The 23,444-nt window shown below is 40.4% G+C and overlaps 1 protein-coding gene across 2 annotated transcripts in view; it reads right to left on the reverse strand.

Moving 5' to 3' along the window:
* The window catches only part of BCAR3 (BCAR3 adaptor protein, NSP family member), a 110,448-nt gene that overhangs the window by 26,245 nt on the left and 60,759 nt on the right, over positions 1-23,444 (reverse strand). The window contains exon 1 of one of the 2 annotated variants that reach the window (XM_063428408.1): positions 13,675-13,932. The exons of the other annotated variant lie outside the window; for it this stretch is intronic. Within the exon in view, the coding sequence (XP_063284478.1) occupies positions 13,675-13,764 (90 nt within the window). The 5' untranslated portion in view covers positions 13,765-13,932. Of the gene's footprint in view, positions 1-13,674; positions 13,933-23,444 lie in introns of those variants that run through there. 2 annotated transcript variants of the gene reach the window in all.

Consider the following 23,444-nt stretch of genomic DNA (forward strand, 5'->3'; position numbering starts at 1 on the left):
GACATTATCCATTTTTCTGATTCAGTAAATCAATACGCTACATGCTCAAAAATATGCATGTTCCATTATTCTGTTGAATTGTTTGAGTAGAAATATTTATGTGAAAGGGAAACACAGTGCCCATCAGGATTCCCAGATTGAATCACTTGTACAAGCACTTTGATAGGTCGTTAAAATGTTCTGCATAGTAAAACCCATGTGCTGCACTAGGGAACTCAACCAATAAACAAATAAACGCAGTTCCTATAACAAACCTTCATTTTCAATGGCTATCCCTCATGTAGCATATGAATTATACAATATTGCAGGCTGATCAACATGGGCAAGTGACAGGTGTCCATGAAAACATGTTGGCACCATGAGTTTGAGCTCCAAGGCAGAAGCATTAACAAAGGAGCCATTTACTTTATTAATACCTAAAGCAATGCCTACTCATTTTACATAATGGGACTATGAACACCATCCCTTACCAAAAATGCAACAACCCGTCTCATTCACAGTAACTAAGTACTTGAAATCCTCAGGTTTTAGGCTAGAATGCAGATCTTGCAAAACCTCCTGTTATGTTTGCTTGTAGCCATCATAAAAGGTTTGCTATTCAATTCACCCACTACATGTAGCGCTGTGAAATTTGTAAGTGCTATATAAATAAATGATGATAAATAGTGCACTCCAGACATTTACTGCCCTGACTGTAAATATTCTCCTTTTCACTTTAAGATATAATAGCTGGTCCATCATTATCTAGGTTCCCTCTTCATATTTGCTCAATGTGTGGAATGAAGCGTTCCCTGGGGAAGACATTATATTGTCCTTCAATGCTTGTATTTGTACATTGTAGTGAGAATGTCTCTTCATTAGAGGAAATAAACCCAGATTTTCTTGGAGCTTAATTATTGCATGCTTCTTTTCTATTTTAACATTTGCAGCATTTCTTTGCACTAATAAAATGCAAAATATATTACAACTTGTTGACAAAGAAAAAGAAATAAATGTAAATTGATCACTTTTTTTTTTATAAATTAAAAAAAATAGAACTTTTTACCTACTGTAATTTATTTAACCCTCTGCGCAAAGCATTTCAGGGTGTACAGACGCGGAGCCACTGAACTGGAGGACTATAGAATACAGTTTTCTAAATGTTTGCACTGTAACTGACACATCCTACATGTGATGCTTTCAGAAAATGTGTGTCATGCCTTAATGTAATCTAATTTTACCCAACGTCCATATGATCTCTCCTATAGTCACTGAAAACCTGTACGCTTCCTGTCAAGCTGTAAGTCGATGCTCCGTGGAGATTTTGGTTGGCCTAGTCATTAGTATACACCAGCACATCCCTTGAGAACGCATGTCATCACTGGAACGTGCACGGTCTCTTAAAGTAGATGGTTTGTATGGAGCAGCCTACAATGTGATTAGCAGGATTCTTTGTGTAACGCAGGACTCATGAAATGATCATTAGAAACAGATTATATTCCCATTGCTCATCACCCCACAAGGATTTGTTTATTTTCTTTATCGCCACTGTATATAGTTTATAATTCCTATTCCCAAAACATTATTCACTGCTCAATGTATGATCTATTTAACCCCTTAAGGACCAAACGTCTGGAATAAAAGGGAATCATGACATGTCATGCCCAATGTGAAATCCAAGATTTAGTTTGCTTTCCTAATCCAGATTAGACAAAGGCACTTTAGTACCCGTATTCAATCACATCACAGGTCATTCGGTTTTCAAAATGGAAAGAGAAACTCTAAGAGCAATAATAATCTCTGCGTATATAGATGCTGATGCCAGGGAATTCTGTCATTATATGCTGTGGTTTATAACTTACTGCAACAACTTGCAATAACCCTGCAGTTATAAGACTGATGCGGATGTCAAAGATGTAAATTCTACTTCCTCTTTTGCAGTCTGCAACCCATCGAAATTATAGCCATAGATCCGAAAGAGAGGCTCCAGAATAGTGGATTTTCTTCTTGGGATTTCCAATATATTTGCAGTACTACACTCTGTTTCATTTATATTTTGCTGGGTTAAGGATTGTGTTGCTGCTATAAAATGCATTAAAAAAATCTTAGTCCCTTCCAACTCAGAGCAATTCTTTAATGTGTATAATAGACTTCAATAAGAACCTGATCTGTGGACAATCCTGCATTTGTTATTTCTTTCCCCTGGAATGGGATGGAACAATCTGCTATGATATAGCGCAGATACATTTGTGTGTTCTACTCAACACTCACTGGAAAAAGAGGATACCCCAACAATCTTGACAGGAAGCCCAGGTTGGACTTTAGGGGCATTAATCTACCAGCACTTCAGTGTGGTCTAGGGAGATGCAGTCTCTGGACTGGAGCACAGGGTTATTACATCACAATCACAGTGCTGGTTTCATCACACAGAATAACTACAGCAATCATGGAGACATGCTCAATCGTACAGTGTAAAACGTATATTACCTGGAAATGTAGGAGAGTGACTCAACACCGTATGCAGGTGGAGTCTCTCTAATCTAAATAAAACACTATGTAAAAGCTGTTATTACATATGCTATGAAAAAATCTAATTTTGTAGACTTGTATGCAACAATACTGAAGGGGGGAGTCGACATTGCTCATCTAAGAAGCCAATAGGCATCAGAACAGTGAAATTTTCCCACTGGAAACTCTGTTGCTGAGAAAGTTTTAGGAATGTTAAGACTAGTCAGGAAGGTCACAAAATCTCAGCTGTGCCTCTCCAACTAAAACAACAACAACAGCAGCAACTGTCTGATCACACAAGTCCAGCCATGCTGTGTACAAATGCTGCCTGTCGGCACTGCATACCTGTATCCAAGATCAGTAACTTCCCAGTCCAGATCCTCCATTTAATCTCACACATAACACAATGGAGACTTCGGAATCTCCCCATATCACAGAATGATTATACGGATATAATACAGGGGTGGACACAATCCCAGATAATTGAAAAATCATAAAACCAGTCTGTCCGAAAGGCCCAAAACACAGGAGGAACCAAGTGCCAGTTTTGTTCATCACTCTGCTTCCTCCACTAGCTACATCCAGATTGTGAAGTTTGCAGCAACACATTCATAAGAGCCATGCAGACACCAACTGTATACTCATACACACACTCCGCATCTTCTCATCCAGACATCGACAGGCACTGGCCTGGGCGGCCTGATCCATATTATTATTATTATAATATTTATAAAGCGCCAACAAATTCCGTAGCGCTTTACAGTGGGTGGACTAAAACATGTAATTGTAACCAGACAAGTTTGACGCACAGAAACAGGGGTTGAGAGCCGTGCTCAATGAGCTTACATGCTAGAGGGAGTGGGGTAAAATGACACAAAAGGCAAGGGAAGTATTAGGGAAGTAGATTGGTAGAATAGTGTCAGGACCGTTCGGGGATCCTACACACAGATGCAAATACTAGTAATGTATACTGCACTTTAGGGTGGCCGGACTTACATTACACATACACAAAGAATAGTCAATAGCGAGCCGAGGTCAGGGGTACCAGAAATCAGGATCAACGGTAATGCAATAGCCGAGGTCAAAGGAACACTGAAGGAGGAATAGTCAACGAAGCCAAAGTCAGAATACAAGAATACCAATACGAAAAACACGCTCTTGGGTCTATCAAGAACCACAACAGGGCAATGAGTCTCTCCCTGGTTTCTCTTTAAATACTGTGTTCAATTAGGTAGGTAACCACGCCACCAAAATGGTCTAGTTTGAACACTTTGGAGGGCCGTGGCGTTCTTCGCGTCATGACGTCGGTGTTCATTAGCTGCGTCATAAAAGGAGGCCGGGTTTTTGCGGCTGACATGGTAATCGCTGGGGACAGGCTGAGAGTTGGTAGGAGAGTTGGTAATCTGACAAATAGTACTCAATGAAGACGTAGTGTGTTTTTGTTTTTGTATTTTCCAACAACTCAGGACAACTTGTATATAAACGTTAAGATTGGTGTAGGTAAAGTGTAACAAACTCAATAGCTCATTGGCAAAGTAACATTTGATTGAGTTTTAGCTCACATACAGGGGCAAAGCAGCAACCCACTCTCTCTCCCCTCCCCCCCCCCCCCCCCACCACTAGAGCTCCGGGCTTGGTTTCTGTGAGTGTTGTGTGTGGGATAGGCGAAGAACTAAGTGAGGGGAGGGAGGCTGAGTGTTGTTGTGTGTGTAAAGAATTTTGAGTGTGGCTCAGTGTTGTATGTGAGGTATCTTAGAGTGTATATTTTGCCCCCCTATTGCTTACTTTTCCCTAGTGGTCTGGGGGGAAGCAAGATGAATCCCAAGTGATGCAGAATTCCTTGTGGTCCAGTAGGGGAAAACTGTGGTCTGCACCAATATTGTGTGCAGACCACTTTAAGAACTCCCTTGCAGTCCAGCACTCAGTCAATAACTCAGAGCACTGGCATTGGTGCTCTGAGTCACTGAGAAGCATCCGGGGACTGCAAGGGAACTCTTAAAGTGGTCTGCACCCAATAGAGGTGCTGATCACAATGCTTCCTCAGTGAAGCGACAGGTCTCAGGGCCGTGCAGGAAGATCTGCTAGTCTGCCTGCTGGCTCAAGGAGAACCCACCTCAAAGCCTAATCTGAAGCTAGAGGCCAATTGCATCCCAGTAAACAATCCGGAAAAAAAAATCACATTTCCTTTTTTTCAAAGCTGCAACATTTTTAATGGACACAGCAAGTTACAAATTACAATGTTTCAGCCTGTGACAACTCTAAAAATAGGTCTTCACAGACCAAAACATTTTCATTTGTGGTTAAAAATTCTGCACCTTTGGGAAAAAAAGAAGGATGAGTGGCTGGATCCCCAGATATCAATTGCATACATCAATCATAAGATCGGGAGCACCTACCCTCATTGGGTTAAGCTCGGAAGCTACGAGTGCAGTTCCTATACTTCCATTGGGCCCTTTTCTGAGATTGGGCCCTAGAATGCGATATAATTGGCGATCCGTCCCAGTAAAGGGGGAAACCTCTAACAGTTGTGATCACCCCTTGAAGTTCTCTTGTGTTTTATGCACAGCTCATGCACACTAGGGTTGGAAGATGTGAAATGTCAAACAGAAGACAGCTGAATGTTTACATTATTTTGTAGACTTATTTATATTTTCCGAATTGCAGTAGAATTTCAAGTTCTGGAAATTTTCCACAAGTGGCAAAAGGTTATATTTTTTACCCCACTGTTCACTTAATGGCAGAAAATGTATGAGTTCATATCCTATTCTAAAACTCCGTCACTCACAGGGTTAAATACACGTTACGTTGCTTCAGAATTATGGCTATAATCCAGCAGTGCATTCTTGTATGCAGACAACACTGAGTAGCTTTTAATCTTAATTTTTCCAGTCGATGACCTCCAGAGTTTAAGTGCAAATGACATGGGAAATAGAATGTATGTTATGTTCAAAGACATAAAGAGACCGAATTAATGCTCTTTAGGTTCATATTGAGGGGCAGTTAGAAAATCACAGCCCCCCCCCCCCCCCCTTAACAATATTAAAAAGACTTACAAAATGACCAAATCTTCTTATAATACAGAGCAAGGATTAAAAAGGGTCATGTAACGGAACACTGAGAATTCCAAAATCTTGCACTGCTGGTTATAACCAAAGCCCGGTGCAGGTTTGGCAAAAATTGCACAAAAGAAAAACAACGAAAACCCACACTCCAGAGACTTATTGCAAAATATAAAAATGTTAGCTTTTATTTACACGATCCAATAAAATGTCGACGTTTCAGCTCCCAATTGGGAGCTTTCATCAAGACATCAGCCTGATGTCAGCTCTCAATTGGGAGCTGAAACGTCGACATTTTATTGGATCGTGTAAATAAAAGCTAAAATTTAATATTTTGTAATATTAAGTCCTTGAAGTGCGCTTTTTTCTTGTTTTTGGTATAGATTATATTTATATAGCGCGAGTTTAAAAAAAATAGATAAAAAAAAATTATAAAGGGTTCTGCTGGATCAATGCAACAAAGAGTAAAGTAAAGTAACACCTCACTTCAAAATGATTTTCAAAGACCACCACTGTGTTAAACACATATGTCTAAGGCAATATGCAACACATGCCCATATATTGTAGCGGATTCCCTATTTTTTTCTGGCCTCAGGTGTTTAACAATTAGTCTGGCATTCAGCTCACAGAGTTATCTATGTGACAGAAAATACAGTTTCTGAGGCCAATAATTTTTGAAACTTTAGATTTAAAAGTAACAAAAATAAACATGTTTTAGAACCTAAAGATTTTTTTTATATGGTGATAGTGAACAAAACATAACAAAATACATTAATTATCACTACTGGTAAGGGATGCACGAAAGTGATTGTGTGTTGAAGAGGGAGACAGATTGAGGACATAAATCATTCATAAAAATGTGGATTGAGATCAAATATGCAATTTTATATAAAAAGCTGTGGACAGAGCTCCATCTGGTGCTCTATATAGACAGTTATGGACAGAGAGGCATCATGTGCTATTAAAGTTACGGGCAGTGATTAAACATGTGCAGTTATATAAAGATGTGGACGGTGATCAATCATTTGCGATTATATATAAAGATCTGGACGGTGATCAATCATTTGCTATTATGTGTCAGGAAGTCCAAGCCTTAGAAGCCTTTCATATTTGGCAAGGGATGTGTTTACTGTGGCAGTATTTATAGTCTAAATTCTGCATGACACTTTGGGTTTGCTACCAGGAAAGCAGGCTGGTGCATAAAGCTTGAACTATGTTGGCAAGCCTTGATCCAAAGTTATTTTAAAAATAGCCTAATATCTGTGTATGCAAGTGGCTGCCTCAAACAGGAAAGCATACGTGTGGCATTTAACCCACTGTATGGCATGGAATTGCACAGCTAGAGAATATAAAGGAAGTAATAGAGCTGCAACAACTAATCGTTAAAATAGATTATAAAAATCAATAGAAATAACACTGTAAACCAGTAGGTGTATAGGCGCTTCAAAATAATAGAATAGGTTTGTATAGGACTTTATGGGTTTTCCCAATCACTTTAACAAACATGTAAATAGATAAGGTAGTGTAAGAACTACAATTTTATTTATCTATTTATACAAAAATCAATGTCAAACAAATATACTTTTGGATTATTTGTGCAACAGCGAATGACCACTAAAAGGCAGAACAAAGGTCACAAAGTGCGCCCGGGCCCTGGGTGTTTCACGTGTTACGGGAGGCCAGTTTAGGGCGAAACTGGCCCACTGAGAAATGGGAGATTTTACCAGTGGGACACTCTTGCCAGGACCTGGCCGATACAATGCAGAAAACAAATAAAAGTGAGGAAGGAGACTGTCCTAGCTGGAAATTAGCAGGGAAGCAGCAAAGAGAGACATTGCTCTTTGCGGTGCACAGAGCTGAAGGCCATTCGGATACCGCATGGTGTCATATCCCAGCGGCTGATGGGAGGAGAGACAGCCCAGATCCAACCCCAGAATTAATCATGATACAGGAAGACATCAGGCAGCAGAAGCAAAATAAGTAATGGGGCTTTGCAGTGTGCGAGAATGTGGAGTTTAAGTGTGTATGAGTCAATGTATGTTTGTCTATTTGTGTGTATATGGGTCAGTGTATGTGTGTGTTTCAGTGTACATTGTGCATTGTGTGTATCAGAGTGAGAGAGAGAGAGAGAGAGAGAGAGAGAGAGAGAGAGAGAGAGAGAGTGTACTTAAGTGAGCCAGTGTGAAGAACAAAGTTTAATTTTAAAAAATGTAGAGGTTTAAAAAAAAAAAAATACATCTCTGTCTCAGAGATTTCTTTGCCTGAAGCTGAAGGAAGCAAAGTGAATATAGTCAGTGTAGGATCCACCTAAGGGGTTTGCCTTGACTTGGCAGGTGGGTATCCCTCTAATGGTCATTGGGGTAAAGCCAAAAAACCCTCAATTTTTCTAAATATGCATTAGGATATTTGGGGTAGTGTACAGGTAACACTTTTCTTTGGTTTTATTGTATTTTGGGGGGCTGATGTGTACTTGTGCTGCCGCCCAAGAGTAGCGGGAGTCCGAGTCTTATTTATGTGTATTTGTATTATGCATATATACCTATGTACTTATCAGTGCTAGAAATACCAGGGTTTTATACAACTGTTGCTATTGCAACCCAGCCCTAAAAATCCAATTGTCCAGGTAGGGCCCCAGGTTAGGTGGTAACCTCCGTTTGTAAAATCAGTGTTTATTATATTGCTTACATTCTCTTGCGTTTCAACGAGAAGGAGTCCGACTGTTGCCCCCATGTTTCTGTGCCAACACTCACAAACTATGCACCGTTCTGGAAGAATTATTATTATTAATTTTTTTTTTTTTAAATCAAATTAAATCGAAAAAATAATTGGCAGGTTAATGGATTATGAAAATAATAACTATAGTTGAATTCAGCTCCTGTGTGCTATGTTGGCTTTGTGGCCAGTGATGTGTTATTGTGGGACACATAGTCCAAAATGACCACATTCAAGATCTACAGATGCCATGTTGCTTTCTCAGGATAATGGCAAAGTACAATAGGAGTTGTAGTCAGTGGTGTATCTTGGTTTTGTGCTGCCCTAGGCAGGACAAAACTCAGACACCCCCCCTCCCCCCGCGCGCGCGCGCGCCACCCCCACCCAACCCTTCCCCCCTGCCCCGCCTTCTAAATACACACACATTCACTGAGAGATACGCATACACTAGCTAACACACACACAGTCAGACACACACAGTCGGACACACACACACACACTAACAAACACACACAGTCAGACACACACACTAACAAACACACACAGTCGGACACACACACACTAACAGACACACACAGTGAGACACACACACTAACAAACACACACAGTCGGACACACACACACACTAACAGACACACACACTAACAGACACACACACTAACAGACACACACTAACAGACACACACACTAACAGACACACACACTAACAGACACACACACACACTAACAGACACACACACAGTCAGACACACACACTAACAGACACACACACTAACAGACACACACACACACTAACAGACACACACACACACTAACAGACACACACACACACACTAACAGACACACACACACACTAACAGACACACAGTCAGACACACACACTAACAAACACACACAGTCGGACACACACAGTCAGACACACACACTAACAAACACACACAGTCGGACACACACAGTCGGACACACACACACTAACAGACACACACACTAACAGACACACACACTAACAGACACACACACACACTAACAGACACACACACAGTCAGACACACACACTAACAAACACACACAGTCGGACACACACAGTCGGACACACACACTAACAGACACACACACTAACAGACACACACAGTCGGACACACACAGTCGGACACACACACTAACAAACACACACACTAACAGACACACACAGTCGGACACACACACACTAACAAACACACACACACTAACAGACACACACACACTAACAGACACACACACACTAACAGACACACACACACTAACAGACACACACACACACTAACAGACACACACACACACTAACAGACACACACACACACTAACAGACACACACAGTCGGACACACACAGTCGGACACACACACACTAACAGACACACACACTAACAAACACACACACACAGTCTGACACACACACACACACTAACAGACACACACAGTCAGACACACACACAGTCAGACACACACACTAACAGACACACACACTAACAGACACACACACACACACTAACACACACACACTATCAGACACACACACTCACATTAACACACACACACTATCAGACACACACACTCACATTAACACTTTTTTTTTTTTTTACTCCCCCCCCTCCCCCCCCCCCCCGCCTCCCTACCTTTTGGGAATGCTGGGGGTGGGGGGTTCTCCCATTCCCTGGTGGTCCAGTGGCTGCAGGACGGCACTGGCGGGCAGGCTGGGCGGCCGGCGAGGGAGCTCTTCCCCTGAGCTCTCTGCTCAGCTCCCTCGCGCGCCGCCCGCAGAGTGAGGCTGGGAGGCGGAGCCGGAATATGACGTCATATTCCGGCTCCCAGTCTCACTCTGCGGGCGGCGCGCGAGGGAGCTGAGCAGAGAGCTCAGGGGAAGAGCTCCCTCGCCGGCCGCCCAGCAACCAGCCCAGCATGTCTGTTAGCCGCAAGGCTAACAAGACATTTGCCTTGGGCATTTGGGGGCGGCGTTTTTTGCCGCCCCCTGGAAAATGCCGCCCAAGGCAAATGCCTTGTTTGCCTCGCGGCTAATACGCCCCTGGTTGTAGTGCTACAAAAATAAAATTAATAAACAACCTAGAGGTTTCTCCTTTCAGCATCCATTTTGCCGAGTACAAGCACAAATAAGAATGTAAGCTCATTTGAGCAGGGTCCTCTTCAACCTATCGTTCCTGTAAGTTTTCTTGTAATTGTCCTATATTATATTTAAATCTCCCCTCATAATATTGTAAAGCGCTACGGAATCTGTTGGCGCTATATAAATGGCAATAATAATAATAATAATAATAATAAGTGATACAATTCATGCAGCTGGTATTGTTGTGCCTTTGGCTTGACAAGTGCCAACAAATATGCTGTGTGAGTCATTCTTAGCATGAATTTTGGACAGACCTTCATTTGTACATGAAAATTCAAAACGGGCGTGAAATATCGCTTCCCTAAATTCAACGGTTTTGTTCAAGTCTAGTTTAAGTATTGTTTCTTTGCCCCAAATCAGTGCAGAACTTTCAATTCACCAAGATTCAGATTAACCTTCCATTCTCCATAAGTCTATACCTACTCATCCTACTGGGGATGTGGCTTAAGGAAGAAACTCAATGAAACCTCAGCAAAACCAGGATGTCTTCTATAGTCTCCAAATAGAGCAACTGTGTTCAGACAATCTTCAGCAGGGAAATTTTAAAGTTCAGTTAATCTGGAATTGGTTTTCATCCTTTTTTATGGGGGTAACAGAGGACAGCTCCAACCACGCACATTGGCAGAGTCTGACCCTAGAAGGAGCCTGGGCCGGATTAAGAGCCTATTGGGCCTGGTGCTGATAATTATGATGGGCATAATTACAGAATCTTATCAACAGAAAACACTAAACCCGTCATACCTCTCAAGCATCAGGGAAACTCATAGGATGCAGAAAACACACAACCTATGCTAATCTCTCACTTTCATTTTTCAAGTAAATCCATATCCCCTAACAGCAGTGTCCGGTGAAGCAGGAATTTGGTGGGTGCAGTAAAAAGGTGGGCCACTGATGTAAATCATGTAACCAGAACTGCCCAAAAGGTACAAACATGCCCAAAAGGTGGCATGTCTGCAGAAATAATTAGATGGTCAGCCTGGTGTGAATGAACGTCAGGCTGCCTGCCAATCATGCAGAATGACCAACCAAAGGCATACTGTGCAGACAGCACCTTGAGCTTGGCATAAATGCGTATAATGATGCGCTAACTCTACGCTTTCTAAAGCAAGAGCAAGTAAAGAGTAGTAAAAAAAAAAAAAAAAAAAGTACGTTTTTTGTTTTGTATTAAATCAATGGGCTTATTCCATAGATATGGGCCTAGAGCTGCAGCTCCATCAGCCCCTATGTTAATCCGGCACTGGAAGAAGCTGAGTATGTATCATCATGCACAAATCATGCCAAACCTACTTTCCTAACTGATGTTTGTGAATATTCAAGTTTATATTTTGCAGCTGTACCCTTAAAAAAAGATTAGAAATCTAGAATATTAAGTGTAATTCAAGCCTAGTAACCAGCCCGAGGGGAAAACTTAATGTGACAAATACACAGCATAGCCTGTCAATTGTATACACCATGCAGCCAGGTAATGAGTGTTCACATGTCTTCTAAACAAACCGTTTACAGTTTTTTTCCTTTCATTATACGAGTTTACTATGCAATATATGCAAGAATGATTTATGCACACAGCGCAGGCAGACGAACACGAAACAAGATAAATGACAAGTACAATAATCTATAAATAGGCATTTGTATAGATTTCCACGAAAAAAAAAAATAATGAAAAAAAACAATAACATCCTCCGCTTTCTTGAAAAGTTAAAATGTTTGGGCTTTTTTTTTCCCAGGCTTAACACTCTCATAAATACTATGTTACTTTCTCTAGAGACAGGATGCATTAGGTCAGATGGAAGCATGCCATGAGAATCACAGAGCTATTTTCAGTTTTAGGGACAAAAAAAAAAGTCAATCAAGAACTCCACAAGGCAGGCAATTTTATGACATCATTTTTACATGTCTGATTTCTGTTAAGCGATCGCTTTCATTACTCTCCAAAATGAAGCTAGATTTCATCTAAGGAGAGAATAACAATGAAATGATAAATTAAATGATAAATGTGTTACTTGTTGGGAACATATTTATCATTTCCCAATACTATACACTTATTGCCACTATTTTTAAAGCTAATGTTCCAATCAGGGAAAGAGGAGACAATTGTTCAAAACAGCAATTAAAAGGAAATTTTGAAATCAGAAAGGCCCATGCAAAGATAAAGAAGCCACATATTGTATGCCAGGGTACCGGAGCCATACATTACTCTATACAACTGTAGGGACACCATGTGTCATGCCTTATAATGAAGGAGGAAAGTACAATATGCGATGACACAGACGCATGTGCACGGATACAGAGTAATCATATGTTGAATGATCAGATACAGTATCACACCGTATGCCATGACAGACACCACATGCCAGGGTATAGTTGTCACACATTGTATGCCAGGGTAGGAATCTGCATGCTGAATGCCAGGATTAAAGACACACATTTTCCAAGCTTGGATACAGAATCCATATAGCACAGTATGCTAGCACACAGAAGTAATATGCTGAGCGTCAGAATACAGAACCCACATAGTGATAGATCGGATAGAGTCTTACGTTGCACACTAGTTCTCAAGGACCCAAACATAAGTAGATTTTCAGGATTTCTCCAATTCTGCTCCATGGTGGTATATATATTTACTAAAACTACTTACGTATGGCGTGAGATGGAACTAATCTAGAGTAAGCAAGAGTACAGCAGCCCCATAATGTATGCCTGGATTAAAGGCTCGCTTCTAACCTAAGCTTCCACAGCCAAAGTCCTGTGGCTCAAACAGGCACCCCAGCTTATCTTTAAATAAACACATACCAATTATTACATATATTCAGAGCAACGGAGTGTCATGGGGCAACGTGTCGATTCCAGTATTAGGGACAGCTTCAACAGCTGCTCTTTCAGATTCTCAAATAGGATTCGGATTGAAGCCAAGCAAATGGTTCTAAAGCATTATTTTGATTAACTCCCATCATAGTTAAAAAGGAAACCGTTAATGGAGAGCTATGCAATAACAGTGTTACTGCTAAATCATATAAGAAATGTTAAAAGCAGTGAAGATATACAACATTGTCACAGAAGAGGACAACACAGAAATTGTACTTTAAAACATGGATTAGTTTGTCAGTTAACCCTTTGCCTGCCAAATATTAAGGGAAGCATTAACCACCTACTGATAGCGAAAGGGGTACAGAGTATGCCCAAAACATGCCCAGCTGAAATATACCCCTTTATGTCTCCCAAACCATGTCCCTTGACATTCTTCCAAAATTAACACTTACCTTGACCCCAATAACAGACTTTCGCTGGTAGAAGCAGCACAGCACAGCTGTGACATTCTCAAAGACATTGCAGAAACAATCCTTGGACATTTTCAAATCTTTGGCAAACCTTCTTAAAAGACTGCAGAGGCTTACTGTGCACAGTCTTCAATTATTCCATATAATACTGCTGTTCTATGCTGCAGAAATCTTTCATTCTGTCTCCCTTGCCGACATTCGCCTTGGGTTTATTTGCTCAGATGGACTTGTTACTGTGAACTCAGGGGATTCTACTGCATGCTACTGCTCAGCCTGCCATGTATAGAGTGCTCAATTCTCATGTGATTCGTCTTACTAACCAATGAAATTCTAACCATCTGATGATCTGAGAAGCCCTTACCAGCTGAGCTCCCTGGGGTTTTAAATCCTACATACAAACCATTACAGACATTCCCCTACTCCCCATTCACATACCTTATGCACAATGCTCATATCATGTCCTTGTCATCTACAGCAGCAGATCGTACAGGCAAAGATGTAAAAGTGTTCTATATATGTTAAACTTTGAACTTCCTGTGCCTTAAATGCAAATTTTAAAGAGACGGACGAGGAAGATCCGAAGGGTCTGTGATGAACACATCTGTAGTTTGTAGGTAATAAGAAGGATTTTCCGCTGTGTTTGTTTTTAATTCTGAAGTCAAGATGGATACAGAAGATAAAAGTGTCTAATAGTTTGTTAAGTTCGGTTCAGTCTGCTCTGTTTAATCAGGGGGTAATTTCTCAAACACTGACTAGAGGTCTCAAGAAGGTGACAACAGATTGCCTTTTCTAGATGTTGATTGTTAGCAATTAAACACCGCAGCAATAAGGTGCTGAAATGCCTACAGTTAAATGGACACTCCACAGAGGTAAACCTTTCTTTTTTTTTTTTTTCTTCATTATATGATACAAATAATGCAGTAATAAGAATATATAGGAAATAAAAACATATTAGACTTTCTAACATTTTTCTGTTAATCGCGAGGCTTTGCAGCTTCTGCAGTGAGCTCCAGCCAGGTCAGAATGCATCGATCCCAATCATAACTTTAAAAAAAATTATATGGGTTTTTAAATGAAGTCCCTCCCAAACATTTTGGCTACAACTCACATAAATCTTGGCCAGACAAAAGACACGTCTACACGAGCACTTTTAGTCTTATGTAAAATCTTTTATACAAGTAGTAACATACTTTATTTTTTAATATCTTGAGTTACCCTGAAACCAACTGTTCTCTGCATTTGAGATCACAAACTATTTGTGAGAGAGCTAATCACACACCAATTACATCTGCATGAGTAACTTGCAGAGATAGCAATCCGTAGCTTACAAACCTGTGCTGACTTTTACAAAGGTCAACCGATGTGTTTTCATATTTTCTTTCACAAAGTAACACACTTTAAAAAAAAATTTAATTAAAGGGACAATATAGTCACCTGAACAACTTTAGCTTAATGAAGCAGTTTTGGTCTATAGAACATGCCCTTGCAGCCTTACTGCTCAATCCTCTGCCATTTAGGAGTTAAAACCCTGGTCACACCTCCCTGCATGTGACTTGCACAGCCTTCCATAAACACTTCCTGTAAAGAGAGCCCTATTTAGGCTTTCTTTATTGCAAGTTCTGTTTAATTAAACAGGCCTAAAGTGAGGGGCGGGCTGGGACTCCCCTGCTTATACCATTATTATTTAGCCGCTCAATTAACACAGGTAGCAATGTGGCACTCGCCTCCAGGTGAGAAAAAATGGGTAGAGATAGAATCGCTCATGATAGGGGCCGACTTACCACAATTCATTATGTGGGTGCCAAAAGAAAACAAACCCATGCTTAGAGTTACTTGCCCAGCGATTCTCAACTCACTGAGAATTTGGGATCTTTCACACTTAAAGTACAAATTGGCATCCTTACCTTCCCCCCTCATGCCCTCTCTCTGCAACAGGGCCTTTCCTCCTGGTATGGCCGCTAGAGACTACAGAAATTTAGAGAGAACGGGCATTCAAAGATTATGCCACCTATACCAGGGCACTGAGATTATTAGGTTCGACGACCTCACACTAGGGACGCTTTTTACACCTGCTGATTTTTTCAGGTATCTCCAATTAAAAGACTTTGCAAAACAACCACATAGCAATGGGGCAGCACCACAACCAATGTCGTTCTTAGAACGTTTCTGCCTGACAGAGACCATGCCCAAGGGTATGATAACGGTGCTGTACGCCCACCTCTGCTCAGAGACCAGGGAATGGGGACGACTGACATATACTGACCAATGGGAACAAGACCTGGGTGAGGAGCTAGAGTGGATTGAATGATAAGAGATATGGGAAGTGAGCAACACCACCTCTGTATGCATAGCCCTTCAGGAACAGTCCTTTAAAACAAGGTTCCGATGGTGCACAACTCCAGTGAAGCTATTCAGAATGCAGAAAAACCTCTACTGACGTATGCTGAAGGGGTTGCGGACTGAAGGTGGGAGTGCCCACTCATGATCCGATACTGGAACTCAGTCAAGAACCTACCGAGGCGGGTGTTCGGTGTTCTCTAGGACCCTAGAACTAGACCCCTAGGTATATTTGCTAAATATAGCCATAGAGCCCCCCTCCCATCCCCCCTTGTAACATGCTTATCTAGCAGTGAAGAACTTGAACACAAGAACCAGGTATTTACCTTTTACCTCCTTCCTTACCACTTTCTCTTCCTTTTCTTTCCCTTCTCTGGACATACCCCTCTCTCTCTTTAGGAGCTAAAATCCAAAACTAGACATCCAATACAAGTACTGGCAATATCCATGTATAGCAACTGTCAACCCTGACTTGTTAGGGTATGCATGCAATTAACTGAATAGGTCATGTAAACACATTGTGGTGATACCATTGTTACGCATTTGCACATGTCTTACAAAAATAAAGAATTATAAAAAAAATAAAAAATAAAACTCTCACAAATGAAGTAACCTCTGTACCTAGCCGTTAGGAGGCAAGTTTAATAAACCTCATCTCTCAAGCTGTATATAAAATATGCACATATATTGAACAAATTGCCTTGCGTTGGTTACACACAATCTCCACTAGAAATTGCATAAAGTGATAAAATAGAATCACACTCCTAACCATCTACACAGGAGATAAATAAATTAATTAAAAAAAAAAAAAAAAAAATTGTGGCTCTGCCACACCTCCCCCTTAAAATAAGTATTTAAAAAGATAAAATTTTTATGAAATGCTCCTAAAGACCAGTAAAGATATGAAACAGGCTATTTTGTCTTGTGTATTTTTCCAATGCTTGACAAAGAAGCAGAGCTACTGTTGTCAAGCTCTCAGTCTAAGAAGAAAAGGGCTTTTTCCATGAAGGATCCAGTAGGACCCTAAATAGACATCAACGTTATACCCCAGTACAGCGTGGGCGTCGACTCCTGACAGATTAAGTGCCAGAAGATGAAGAGGGCCTCAAAGAAGGAGATGGTGGCAAAGAAAATGCTAGTAAAGACTACCTTCGTCTGCACCCTGCGGCCACCGGGATGCAAGCAGAGCAGTCACCATCAGGTGTTTTTGCAAATGTTACCACTTAATTTGCTTTTAATTAAACTATTAATTAATATGCATTGGTTTACAAGGAGTCCTTTCTCTAAAACCCAGTATATTTACCCTGGCTTCTAAGTACACAGTCAGTACCATAGCACTCACCCAAGAGATGTGTCTTGACACATGAGGTGGTTTTAGCACTTTACGGCCATACAGTGGTATTCAAAACGTACTGTTCATTAAGTAAATGTACGTTGGGGGTTTAGAAGTGCGTGCAGGTAAAATATTAAAGTTTTCTTTGTGTATTGGGACTGAATACTGAACATGCAGTTGCCAGAGACTAATGGGAGTTTGCTTGAAGGGCTTTAAACCAAATTGGTAGTTGGGATGAGTCCTCTAGTAGTAGAGACCCACTGGGTCATATCACATCATACAAACCAAATCTACAAAACAGAGGACATTGGATATTTCTTGGTGAATCTAAATGCCAGTCCTGTGAAAAGCTAGATATAATTAACCACCATTGTGTAGAGTAAATTTAACATTGCATGATGCAGCTTGTAAGAAATTATCGGCACTGAACTTGATTTTTTATTTTTTTGGTTAACACGCAGTTCCCCCAGACAAGCCAACATGTCATACTGCCATGCATTTACATAAAGAGGAAGTCTCCAGGGACTCTGGGAATGATTGCAGCATATAGGATATCTTGTGACATAACCCTCATTGCAGAGAATTCCAGAGTGTTGGAAAGCACATTAGCTGTTGGAAGGTATGCTATTAACAAATGAGGCACCAATGTTTCATAGACAATCAAATTGCTTACAATCATTATTGACCGAGCAGGATATCAATAAACCTAAAGCATAGTGCTCCTTCTAGAGACTTTATAACACATTGCAAATAATAGGTTTAATGCCTCGTTCAGACGACGATCTTTCATCAGTCAGTCTCCCTTGTACTAAAACATTATTTTGGAGGAATGCAATGTTTACTGAATAAAACCAAGGAAAGCTATAATCATAGCAATGCACTGAACGTATGTGGTTGAAAATGAAGTGTCATGGGATTTTGTTTTCATGAATGTCATCTGCGAGGGCATCATTAGCCTGGGAAATGTTGAACAACAGTATTTAAAGGAGCGGACTGCTGCCAAAGTAATATATTAGTACAGTTTCAGACTCCGATAATTCCATGTGAATGGGACATGTGATAAACACATGTTAGAACAACCAAGAACATCCAAACTGTCCTCACATCACTGATCTATAGCGTGCCAAGGAAACCAGGGGTTTCAGATTTAGAACTTTGACAATAAAAGATTTCTATGGAGACACTAATGTTTTTAGTTATACGTAGTCTTCAGAAATTGACATATTATTCGATTGTGAGATGCTTGACATGTAGAAGTAATAATAAGGTCACATGCAAGCAGAGTACTAAAGTGCTCTTGGAAAATTCTCAGGGTCCTTTAGCCCTCAAGCTAGACTGGGGCAAAATGTAAAATCGCTGCAAAAGATACAGCATCGTATTCTTGAAAAAATGTGTGTAATAAATTAAAGCCAACTGGAATTATTATTTAAGAACATGATTCCAGGATACTAGACGTCCTTGTGTTTCAAAAAATAATGTCACACTAGATAGGCAAATTGAATAAGTTGTGCTTTATTTTTATAGTCATAAATGTATGTTTATAAAGAGAAGGGACAGACTCCTACAAGAAGTATTTGAAGGCATTCAGTGGAGTAATGCACAGCATTGTAGCCCAAAATATATAGACATTCAACCTTTAAAGGGGTACGACATCCATCAAAACAACTTTAGCTTGATGAAGCAGTTTTGGTGTATAGATCATGCCCCTGCAATCTCATTTCTCAAAGCTGTTCGAATAGGTTTAGTATGACGCTCTTCCAGGTGAACTAGGGTCACAAAATCACAGGAAACTAATTCCACAATGGCTGGAGCTGCAATAGGTACTTATTGAATATCAATTATGTATTTACTGGTATAACAAGCTACACAATCATTGTAGAGCTATCAGGCTTTTGCTTGGGTGCCATCCACCCATTTTCTGTCAAACTGTTTTGGTGTAGTCTGACAAAAAAAAAAAAAAAAAAACAGCTTCCAGAGACTGCAGCTATCTATATGATAAAGATATTGTATGATTTTCTTGACCAATTCCATAGCAGAATGAAAAAACAGATTTCCCCTGCTGAGTGATTTAATTTTGTAAATTACGAATATATTTAGTTATTTATTTTTAAATGTAATTTTCATAATTTAAGGTCAGAGCCGCACTACACCAATCTCATGCTGTACAGTAAAGCAATGCAGTACTGTTAAAATAATTCATTGCTACATTGCTATGTCTGTTGCTCTCCAAGTGACCGGCTATTTTTGGTACAATGATTCACGAGGGACTAGATATGGCTTCCCCTGTGATGTCACACAATGGGGGGGGGGGGGGGCCTTATAGCTGTAGCAACATTAGAATATTGCTATAGTTCTAAAGAAAATAATACTGAATGTAGACAGAAATAAAGGGAGCTCTGCACCATAACCTATAACTTCATTTTGATGCCTGACTTTCCCTATGCATCTGTCAGCAATTTGGCTTCTTTGATGCACAGATATAATGTCAATCTTTATGTTGAAATACTATTGAGGAATATGTTATTTTTGAATAACCCCCCTCCACCATCACCATTATTTGTTTTTATTTAAAGGACCACTCTAGGCACCCAGACGACTTCAGCTTAATGAAGTGGTCTGGGTGCCAGGTACCTCTAGGATTAACCCTTTTTTTTATAAACATAGCAGTTTCAGAGAAACTGCTATGTTTATAATGAGGGTTAATCCAGCCTCCAAATCCTCTAGTGGCTGTCTCATTGACAGCCGCTAGAGGCGCTTGCGTGCTTCTCACTGTGAAAATCACAGTGAGAGCACGCAAGCGTCCATAGGAAAGCATTGTAAATGCTTTCCTATGCGACCGGCTGAATGCGAGCGCGGCTCCTGCTGCGCATGCGCATTCAGCCGATGACGTCGCGATCAAGATGGAGAGGAGGAGGAAAGCTCCCCGCCCGGCGCTAGAAAAAGAGGTAAGTTTAACCCCTTCCTCTCTCCAGAGCCCGGCGGGAGGGGGTCCCTGAGGGTGGGGGCACCCTCAGGGTACTCTAGTGCCAGGAAAACGAGTATGTTTTCCTGGCACTAGAGTGGTCCTTTAATGAACATTCAAATACAGTGAATTGAAACATGAACTGCAAAATTAGACCAACGTAACCAACTTAGAAAGACAGCAGGATTTTTCCAGCACAATTTTGGCATAAAGTTTGCAGTTTGCTTTTTTTTGCCCTTTTAGGGGAACATACACTATTCTGGAAATTGCACCATGGGAGAAGACATTAAAAATCCTCTATAACATCAGTTAAAGGAACACTCCAAGTCACTAAATAATTTACGGAAATGCACTGGTCTGGCAAGGGTTACCGGCAAGGTAAAGGTCTGGTCCTCTTGATTGGCTTAATGGTTCTACTCACTCCCCACCCCTACCCCAGATTTTATAGCGTTCTCTTCAGTCAGAGAAGTGCACATAGATTTGTTTCCATTTACTTGGGAGAGGCATGGGGTTCACTAAAACAAGTTTCAGACCTTTTCGCCCTTACCTCGATATGAATTCCCCACTGTGGAGAAGCGTTGCTTACCCAGTCAGTCTTTCAATGTTACTTCGCTTTGGAAACCAACACCCTTATTGAATCTCGTTAATTTTAACTATTGAGACCACCTGTGCTCTTATGAGAATGGTTACCAATGTTCTTTATGTCTATTCATTGTTTTTTTAAATTTCTGTTTCGGTTTATAAATTCGCACAAGTCATCAGCATGTATAATAACAATATCTTGTGAGTACATGGTGACCTGTGACTTCTACTTCTATAGTAACACTGTCTCTGTCAACTGGAATGGTCATGTCACGTACCTCTCGCCGTTGGCGTGCACATTGACGTTATCCTATGACAAGTGAACCCACATAGCTACAGGTTGACATTTTGATAATTCACTATTGTAACATAGACCTCATCATGTGACATTGTATATTTGATAAACAGATTGTTACAAAGTCTCATTCACACGCAAAAGTGTGCAAACACTCCAAGCTCCATAGCTACTACTGCATGTTGTAGTTATGGTGACAGTAGTGCCCTGTTGTAAGGAGTCAAACCGTTTTTAGAATAGTTTGGCTTCTTACTTGGGATCTGTAGGGCATAATTCCCACTGAGGCAAATTGGAGTTGAGGCACGGAGCAGCAGATCCCAAGTACCGTATGTAGTAAAAAACTTTTCATAAACAGTTTGATTCCTTATAATGGAGGGGTGCCAGGGCTCACTTTACTAGTTATGGTGCTTGTAGTGTTTACATGTAATGCTCTGTTTTCTCTTTTACATTTAAATTAAAGATTAAGCAAATCATATATACCAATCCAGCTCCGTCTAGGCCAGTAGTAGGTAACCTTCGGCACTCCAGATGTTCTTAAAGCCATAATGCTGGCAAAGCCACATTGGCAGTGTCGAAGGTTGCCTACCCTTGGTCTAAACAAAACCTGTGACAACACTGCAAGTGAGGATGAGAAACAGAATCATTGCTCATTCTCCTCTTCTCTGTATGTTTTGTCAATGTTGACTACCAGGTGCAAAGGACAGAGTTTATAAAGAGGATTGTCACGAAGATGGAGGCGCCAGGTTACAGGATAAAGAGGTGTGGGTTTCGAAATTAAATTGGATTTTCAGCACCTTAGAAATACTTATTTATTACATTTAGGAACAAGTAAAAATAATATTGAAAATTTAGGGAAATAATTCTAATTTAATGCACAACATCCCCCTGTTTAGTGAATAAACCCTAGGTCACAAAGAAAAAACAAACTATTAGCTTGAAATGACTATTACATTTATACATTGTATACTGCCCCAATAGGGAATTACCACAGCTAAATCAAAAGCTACCACGGTAATAATCCAGAGTATTTAAAAAAATAAAAATAAAAAATATCAGCTAAAAATCATTAGAACCACAGAAAGCACATTTCACATAAACCATTAATATGCTGCTAAACACTAAAATTAGCAACAACAAAAAAAAAAATCTGCTGCAAACATAGTCCCTTTTTTATAAAGCCCATTTCATTCAAAAGGAAAAGACTCTTCTTGACTTGATCCATAAATATAATTCGTGCATAGTGCTACTCTATCCTCAGAGGACAGAGCTGCCATTCAGAAATCAGCATGTCGTCATCTGGAGGAAACAAGTCCATAAGGGAACAATAAGCTGGCAGGTCCTCAGACTTACATTTTATGACTGGTGACTAAAAAAGGAACACATGAAAACTGCTCATCTAGTAAGTTTAAATAAGCAGGACTTTGGGTTGATTACCAATATAAGCCTCAACTCCTTAAATTCCAGAGTACTAAAAGAGAACTGGCATTTTTTTTTTTAAGTTATATCTTCATATATTTTTTATTTTTTAATACATCATTTGAAATTAGCTCCCAACTTTCATACAGCCATCTTTATGCACTATGTGCCAGATGATCCATAATCACAGCTAATGCCCACTATTTTGCAACTGTCTTGCTTTCCAAAATCCCCAGACTAGAAATGATGCAGGCAGAAAGAGGATACAATTCTGTAATGCAACTGATGGTTCGAAATGCTGCGCATAGGCTGGGAAAATGGAAAGTCTGACACAAGCCACCTAAAGATGGCTGTCAGAAATGGGCAATGGAAAAGTCAGGCAAGTGATTTCTTCAAACATTTCAATGCACATGAATGTAAAGAAATTGTGGTGCAGGTGGTCCTAAATTTGCGACCTACCTGGTTTAAGACGGCTCGCACTTACGACCAACTCTCTAGAGCAGGGGTAGGCAACCTTTTAGCAGCACTGTGCCGATATAGGATTGTGATGTCCCGTAGCGTGCCGATTCTATTTTTTTAAATTGAGGTGTGTATGCTGCCGTATTCTGCTTGTTTTATTTATACTGTAATTGCTTTGTATATTTGTATGTGTGCGTATATGAGCTATTATATTATATATGTTCAGGAGTAGTTTGTGGTATCGTGTATGATACATATGAATGTGGGCTGTGTATGGGGGCTGCTTGTGGAATTGTGTGTGGATTGTCATGTCACGTTGTGTATTTGGTAGTGTGTGGGGGCTGTTTGGGGTATTGCATGTGAGAGGC

The sequence above is a fragment of the Pelobates fuscus genome, chromosome 7 (genome assembly GCF_036172605.1).
Source record: "Pelobates fuscus isolate aPelFus1 chromosome 7, aPelFus1.pri, whole genome shotgun sequence".
NCBI lineage: Eukaryota > Metazoa > Chordata > Amphibia > Anura > Pelobatidae > Pelobates > Pelobates fuscus.